Source organism: Spea bombifrons, chromosome 3 (genome assembly GCF_027358695.1).
Source record: "Spea bombifrons isolate aSpeBom1 chromosome 3, aSpeBom1.2.pri, whole genome shotgun sequence".
In the NCBI taxonomy this organism is placed as follows: Eukaryota; Metazoa; Chordata; class Amphibia; order Anura; family Pelobatidae; genus Spea; species Spea bombifrons.
In genome coordinates this window covers 25,521,098-25,529,359 of record NC_071089.1, presented here as the reverse complement: position 1 = coordinate 25,529,359, position 8,262 = coordinate 25,521,098, and the positions used below count along the sequence as shown (strand labels likewise).

Sequence of the window (8,262 nt, the reverse complement as noted above, 5' to 3'; positions counted from 1 at the left end):
TTATAATTTCTTGTTCACGTTGAGCAGGGCATACAGCGAAGCTCCAATCATAGTCTTCACTTTTTGGGGAATAGAGATGGCTTAGATGAAAAAGATTGCCTTTAGCACCTAATGCTTTAAAAAATGGGTTGTCAATACACACAATAACTTCTAAGATTTTTTTGTGATCTAAGTGATCTAATGTGTTATTTACGGGTGTATAACACTGTGTGTGTACCTGCATGACATATACTGTACCTTATTATATAAAGCAAAGAAGTCTCAGACACGTCCATATTGACATAATGTATATATTTTTTATTTTACTTGCTAACCTTAACAATGAAACTGTGTAAGCGTGATATGTTTGGATACACTTCAATACTGACTGGTAATATGAAATATATACATTGAAACAAAGGAGAGACCTAAAAGCAGACAGTCTCAGGTTCAGAATTAGGACAAAAAAGAAAAACATTGTTTGTAGCAAAAGACACCGCGGTTTTAGTAGGTTAACAAAGATGTTATGGGGACATAGGAGGCATAACGCATTTTCCTCTACTGTAGTCTGAAAACACCTCTGTATTTAGAAAGTGAAAAAATAACTCCATAGTGAGGCAACTACGTGCTGCTTGGTGTAAAGTATTCTATAAGCAGGCTACGTGGTGAGTGCCTGTGTGACTGTCCTGGGCTCTGGGACTTTAAAAAGGGACCTGCAAGGAATATGGCTGCCTCATAGCAACACGGAACAAAGGTTTCTAAAAACTGGCAAATTAAATTAAGACAATTATCAGAAGCTTGGATTATTAAAATGAACGAGGCTTAAAATGACTCCAATTGCTCATTCTGTGTGTGTGGACTCACTATCTTAAATGTGCCAGCCAGTTACTGTACTAAAAGATCGGCTGTATTAGGTATCAAAAGGATTGCAGCCAGGAGAAGTCAGCATTAAAAAAGAGGCAATTTTTATGTGACGATCTAAGGCACTATTATGCAACTACAAGAAGTCAACCCTACCTCTCCTTTACATAAATACAGATGCCACCGCTGATCCACTCGCTTATGTTCTTACCCTAGGTGTTGTCAAAAAGGCTTCAAGACAGAAATACAATCATACTACATTCTGCCCCTGCATCACCCAATACTACACAGCTTTAAAAACATGTTTCCTTCAACTAAAATTAAATAAAAAATATTAATAATTAAAAAGGTGTAAAAAAAAGATAATTTATACAAAACAAATGTTGGCATGAAAAAGCTAAGCACTGTCCAATTCACTTTGGTTTGTCTTTTCTGTAGAACATTTCTTCTTAAACTTTTTCAGCAAGAGTCCTTTAATCATTCATGACGCAATACAATGTAGAAGTAATCTAGACCTCCAAGAATAAATAGGTGGCAGCCATGCATATGTGTGTGTGTGTATGCATGTAGATAAGGCAATGTCTTTACAGCTTTATGAATACAGTCTCCTTGATCTGCGTCTCTGCAGTGTCACTGAGTGGAAAGACACTGGAAATGGCCAAATCCAGGATACCCCGGCACAGCTCACCATAAAGTTTCCTTTAAAACAAACAAGTCAATATTAATAACATTTAGTTATAGATTTTGCAAAAATTTACCCTTCCCCTATTAGTTACTAACAAAAAAGCAGAAAGATACATATTAAGGTCTTAACTTAACGGGTGCACTTCCATGGCAATCCTTACCAATGTAGCCTATGTATTTTTGGGGGGTTTTATAGAAAATTGGGATCAAAATATAACCACAGGTATCTTTTAGGGGTATTCATTTAGGCAGACCCAAAACTAAACATCCCAATGATAATGACATAAAATGGCTTACTGAGCACAGGCAGGGGCTCCGTTAACTTCAATCAACCAAACCTTCAGATCCTGATCTACCATAAAGTCAAAGCCAAAAAGCTGGAAACTGTGGTAGGGGAGGTGATCTGTGCTAATTGCAGGTTCTATGCAGCTCAAACAGATTCTGTACGGAGAGAAGAACAAGTGGTCTCAAAAATCATAGTAAAATTAGTAATCATTAAGGGCATTGCGAGACACCATGTGACAGCACCAACCATGTCAACTTAGGGAAAGTACCGTATGTTTGCTTTCTAGGTACATGATAGGGCATGTGTTGTTTTCAGTAGTAAATTGTGTTAAACAATATTATCTCCTAAATAAAGGTTTTTAATATAGCAGGTTATGCCGACAAAGAAGTATAAAAAAAAAAGGAGTACTGAAATAGTACCTTATTATTTGCTTTATCTGTCCTAAGATGCTATTTTCTAAATTGGTGTTAAGGGAATTTACAAGGTACTGATTGAACTCGTCAAAGAACATCTCGTTCCCATCCTCATATCGCCCAAAGTTCTTGGAATGTTCCTTTTGGATACAGTGGTTGGTCAGGTGAGAGGTCATATCCTGGAAGTTAGAGTCATCGTAAGGTTCAGAGGAAGTCCTTAGCACCCCTTCTCTATATAAATAGATATTGTATCGACTGTCCACAAGAACCCAGCTCCTAAAACAAAAACAAAAAAAGTTAGCAGAACATGTATTCTTTTCCATTTTCAAACCACAAATTTTGGGTGTATAAGGTTGGCTTTTAATACATCTAAAATAAGATGAGCTGATATGTGCAATCACCTTCACATGCAGAATTAATATGACTATTTGAAAAGGTTATAAATACCTGATATCAAACTTGCGATGACCTGGCTCTAGCAACAGAGGGCTCTCTAGGTATTTCTGAATAACATGCACTTGGCCTTGATTGTCTATGAAGTTGAGAAGCTCATTCGCATCTGAGGATATTAGAATCCCTTCTCCTAGGGGAAAAAAATTGGCTGTTACATGTTTACAGTGGCAAAATAGGTCTTAGAGGGTGCCATTGCAACCAGAGTTCCAGAGGCCTAGCTGCTATGCACCTTCTCCGACTAGGGGTTGACTTATGTCTTGTTTGGCAGGAATCTCAGATGTGGTGGCTCCCTGTCAGTGGGCGCATTGCTGTGGACCCAGGGTACTGAGTCGTAATGTTGAGCGTAAGATAAGCGGTGTGCAAGTCCCTCGAATATAGTTAGGTTCTGGAAGTCAACTTTTGGCATAATGTTGGACTACATCAGGCTATGGTTGAAAGATGCATTTGTTATATTATTTCAAAATGTAGACAATTATTATTTTGTGTGTGTCAACACCATTTTGAAGCAAAGAACAAACCTTTAGCACCAGAGGAGGATTTGGCAATCCACACATTTCCTTTTCCACTATCTTTTCTCTCATTGAACGAGGCCAGGAATTCTTCTCTCTCATCTGTGCGAGAGTTGTTCATGAGGTCTTGGAGGCCATTTCTTACACGTGCAACTGCTGTTTTTTCATTAACAGGATAGATCACATAGGATTCCGGGAACCATGTGCAGGATTCTGAAAGCTCAGGACTAGTCTTTATTAATCTGGATAAGAAAGAACCAAAACAAGGACGGAATGGTTAGAGGGGAGTAGACTCATGGCTGGGGGATGCTGCCTTTGGCCAGGGTGGCATTGTAACTAAATATATTTCTTGGGAAAACACTCAACCATACGCCCTTTGCTCACGGTGTATGTAATAAATACATAACAATCCTAACACATCAGGAAGTACCAGGTACCACAGAAGTGAAATTGAGTATTTCTGTGAGGAAAATCAACGTACTTTACCAAGGAAGCTTTCCGACAAAGCTTATCAGCACCCCGATAATAATTTACAAGCTGTACAAGTCCAGGCTCATGACCTGTGGCAAGAAACAAAACAGAAAGCCAGTAAGGAAGTTGTGCAAGTATACATAAATAAAATGTTTAAACAAATAAAAGATAACCGATGTGTCATCAGAGAGACGTGACTACTTGGCCGCGAAACAACTCTTTGTAAAACAATCTTCAGATACACACTAGATCAATAGTTTTCAGAAAAAACATTACATGTTTTTTTATCTGGTCTATTCAAAGTAAAGTCAAGTTTTTGCACATTTAAACAAAAGTGAGTTCTCACCTAAGAATTTTAAATTAGTCGCCACAGGATTTTTTGTATGTTATATTAATGTAAGGCCGTGTAATAACCAATAGAAAGGCAGTTCTAACCCGCTTCATTCTCTACGCGCATCACGCAGACGTTCACTCTGGCAGCCGGTGAACGCCTGTGTGATGCGCGCAGACACCCTCTGCTGCCAGCACTTCCGCCGGTGCTTCTATGGTGGAGTACTGGAGTACTGTTATGTCACGCCGGTGCGAACATCCACTGGCAACTCTGGGGGGGCATAAAGCATATCTGGGGGCAGAGTGGCATATCTGTAAGTAAGGTGCATTATGAATTAAAGAGGGACCTTAAAATGGTTATTGGTTTTCCAAATAACATATGCCAACTACATAATAGATACCAAAAACTGGTCAAGAAAAGAAGGTCAAGTGTATGATGAGAAATGGCTATAAAAGCACAAAGAACTAATGTTCAGCAAATCTTTTTTAGGATTTGTGCTGGCCAGCAATGAATTTAATTTTCAATTGAGATAACTGTGCTTAAGAGGAGATATTCAAAAAGTCAGTCTACTCCCCACACCACACAAGAATGCATAATTCTGTCCCAAATCGAAGACAAGACCAAGGACTGATTAAGTTCTGAGTCTTTACATTGGGAAAAATAGCCAGACTAAGCAGAATGGTCACAATTAGACTAATAATTGATATTATTTGTATCAGAGGAGTGAATAAGCATCCCAAAATAGTTCTAGGCACCTCTCTAACATTCACCGGGCCAATATAAGTAATCACAAGGGATCTGCTGAGGCTATTTTTATAATATCCAAGCACCTCTACCTGGAATTACTGTGGTGATTTATAATAATGAATGCTTCAGGCTTAACATTCATCAGACAGAACCCTGAAGCATGTATTCCTTCTACAAGAGGTGTCTTTTCATGAGTTTTATCTTCATAAGCACAATAAGATGTCTTTGCCAGCGCAAAATTATTTCAAGAATAACAATGAGAAGGGTCACATGAGGTTGCATGTTGCATGTTCCTCAGCCTTCCAATTATAGCACAATTTACAGCTAAAAGCGAGACTGGAAGGCACAGCTAAAGGGTTAACAGATGGAATGGAAAGAAGCCATAGCCATAAAAATATAAAAAATAGGTTATTTGTACATCCAATAAGTGCATCCTGCTGTAGCAGACTGAGCACCACACATCACATTTCCTGCTGTAGGGTGCGTCTGTATGGAGTCACAGGCCCCATGACATGACCATTATATCTGTATGATCTCTACCATGTAATTACAGGACACAATTAGCAGCTGTTAACTGTATTCTCTAACAATACCTTACAGCAAACGGGATCAATTGCTCTGCATAATTCCAATAAGCAGAACAGGTTTAATTGTGCTAAAAAAATGTTTGTGCTCAGTGATGCAGGTATAGTATAAAAAAAAGGTCATTGTTTATGCACATCGCCTTCAGATGAAACATCCATTTTCCTTAGAATGTTGCCTATGCCCCGTACAGAGTGACAATGTGACCATTAGAAAACATTGTACAGGGGTGCCCTGTCCCACCTCATGGTTCTCCATGCCCCATGCCTTAAAGCTGGCCATGGCCACCACACCAGGCTCCAACGCACAGAAATTCATAAGGGCCAGGGGGGGGGGGGCATACACAAGTACTGGTTAAACCCCATTAATGGCAGCCCTGCAACATAACTAAACAGGCTGTGCAAATGATCAGATGAATAGGGAAACGCCAAAACATGTACTCAAGCGAATTTTAGGTTTAAGTGTTACATGAAACCAAAAAAGTGACTTTTTCATGAAAGTGGCCATCTCTGTCCAAATTTTTATTAATATTGTAGTCCATTTTCCATAGCCCCCAATGTATTTTTTTGCATTCAAACTGGTTTATGTACTCTCGTGCCATTAGGATTTTAAATATGAGAATTCTGCCTGTCTGTCTCTACTAAAAGGCAGGAAGCATTATTACGTATACTCCCTGCACAAGTGCTGTAGCGCTGCAATTTACATCAATGGAAGTAGCGGCAGCAAATTGTACGTATGCTTCATAAAGTTCAGCAAATAGAAGACATGCTGATTTGCATGAAGTAAAATGCTGTGAACAATATACATTTTACTTAAGTACACTCCTTGACGTTAGCAGCAGATTCTTTAAGTCCTGTAAGTTGCGAAGTGGGGCCTCCATGGATGCATCCTGGTGCCATGTATTCTCCATGTGCCTATTGTAGGTGCTTTCGGCAGTGGACAGGTGTCAGCATGGGCACCTTGACTGGACTGGGTACATGGCCCCATACCCAATAATCAGAACCAGCATTAACTTTTTCAGGAATTTGAGCTATAGTAGCTCATCTGTTGGATTTCATCACATGGGCCAGCCTTCGCACCCACGTGCTCAATGACCCTTGGCCGCCCATCATCCTGTCGGCCGCCCATCACTGCTTTTCCTTTCTTGGGCCACTTTTGATAGGTACTGACCACTGCAGACCAGGAACACACCACAAGAGATGAAGTTTTGGAGATGCTCTGTCCCAGTTGCCTAACCATCACAATTTGGCCCTTGTCAAAGTCGCTCGGATCCTTACGCTTGCCCATTTTTTCTGCTTCTAACACAACAACTTTGAGGATGAAATGTTTACTTCCTGCCTTATATATCCCACCAACTGACAAGTGCCATCATAACTATCAGTGTTATTCACTTCACCTGCACAAGGTTTTGGCTGAGGTTATATGATATACTGTATATGTGTAATATATATATATATATATATATATATATATATATATATATATATATATATACTCAACTTATCCCCATTCTTGGATGATTAAAGCATCTCCTTGAAGATGTTGCCATATGCACTGCAAATTGCCGATTTAGGAGAAAAGAAAACGGCAAAGATGTTCTTGATCTCTTGTTTGATTTTGGATAGGTTTATGCCTATCCCATGCATTTTTTAATTTCCTCACTGTATTAACCTCAACCACTTCTGCTGAAGGCTGTTACACTTCTCTACCATAGGTCTTACTAAATCATTTTGTTTTAACCGTTACCAGAACAATTAATGGCATAATTTTTTGCATTTCCTAAAAAACAATAAGAATTAATTCCCCAAGTACATCTCCATGCAGTGTTGCAGTATATGGGGGGCACTTTAGAAATACATATGTAACAAAAAAAGGAATGCTGGACCCAAGGCATGCTGGAAAGTAGTGCCCTACAGCCCTGGATCTGCAGTCACTAAGATGCATCTCATACTGCAGAAGGCAACACCCAAATGCAGCTGCTTCCAGAACACAGCAATGCCAACTTTCTGAGATGCCACCACCACTCACACCCTAAAGAACTTTTGGTTAGTGCCATTTGGGAACCGGTGATTCGGTTATATGAAATTGTTACCCTGCTATAGATTTGATGTGGTTCATAAATGAAGCCTTACCCAGTCTACTAAAAGGCAATCTGTTCCTCTCCCCCAGCATCAGGTTAAACCGCGGATTGTCCCTCTTCAGCCTTTTCCATTGTCCTGTTGCAAGGAGGATTTTAGACACTTCGGCATACACCGTGCTGTTTTCATCTCTTACCACGAAAGTGTACATAGTATGCAGCGGTGCGGGCACCGAGCCTTCCTCTGTCTAAGGCACAAGGGTTAAGGTTGTGGGCACTCTTATTGTGCTAGTGATCGCAGTCCTGCAGCAGTCCCTCTCCTTCCCACCATTCTAGAGTTTCACACTCGGATCCATGTGTGGTCTGTGTATCTAGTGCCGCCTCCAGATGGTCTGGATCACCGCTTCAGATCTGATTTGATCCCTGGGATCTGCAGTTATAGATCTCATAGACGAAGAGAAGCAGCTGCACCGCTTTAATGTCTATACCCTAGGAGCTCTGCTGTAACCCCGCCCAGTGACTGGAGGCTGAGCTTCAGGGTCAGAGAGCAGGGGGCGGGGAGAGGCTCGGGGTGGTGAGGGGGGCTGCTGACAGCTGTTTTGTGCAGTGATACATCATTCATGATGGTGCAGCCAATGGATTCCTAAATGTATTTGAATCAGCTCTCTATATTAAGCACATTAGTGACAGTATAAGGTGCAAAACTCAGCAGGATACCAAATGGGGCAGAGACATAACAGCTAATATTAAAAGTGCATTTATACTTGTATTGATCCACTGCATCTTCTCCCTTTTTAATGCAAACTGCTTATGAATAATGTATTTGCTTCTCTATTTTCAGTATACAAATGTCAAGTACCTATTAAAAG

General features: G+C 40.2%; 1 protein-coding gene across 1 annotated transcript; it reads right to left on the bottom strand.

Moving 5' to 3' along the window:
- Positions 1–593: 593 nt before the first annotated feature.
- TTL (tubulin tyrosine ligase) lies at positions 594–7,888 on the bottom strand. The gene is made up of 7 exons (XM_053458710.1): positions 7,449–7,888; positions 3,667–3,745; positions 3,195–3,427; positions 2,671–2,806; positions 2,230–2,499; positions 1,822–1,965; positions 594–1,539 (listed from the first exon to the last, which is right to left on the bottom strand). The coding sequence occupies exons 1-7, from the start codon at positions 7,603–7,605 to the stop codon at positions 1,425–1,427; spliced, it is 1,134 nt and encodes a 377-aa protein (XP_053314685.1). The 5' UTR covers positions 7,606–7,888; the 3' UTR covers positions 594–1,424.
- Between the last annotated feature and the right edge of the window lie 374 nt (positions 7,889–8,262).

What these genes read in the sequence shown, in the direction of transcription:
- TTL (XM_053458710.1), bottom strand. Translation starts at nt 7,605, where the DNA reads ATGTACACTTTCGTGGTAAGAGATGAAAACAGCACGGTGTATGCCGAA. An exon ending in CAGATAAAGCAAATAATAAG is followed by an intron (nt 1,966 to 2,229) that starts GTACTATTTCAG and finishes CTCTCCGTACAG; the next exon opens with AATCTGTTTGAGCTGCATAG. An exon ending in GGAGCCCCTGCCTGTGCTCA is followed by an intron (nt 1,540 to 1,821) that starts GTAAGCCATTTT and finishes TTTGTTTTAAAG; the next exon opens with GAAACTTTATGGTGAGCTGT.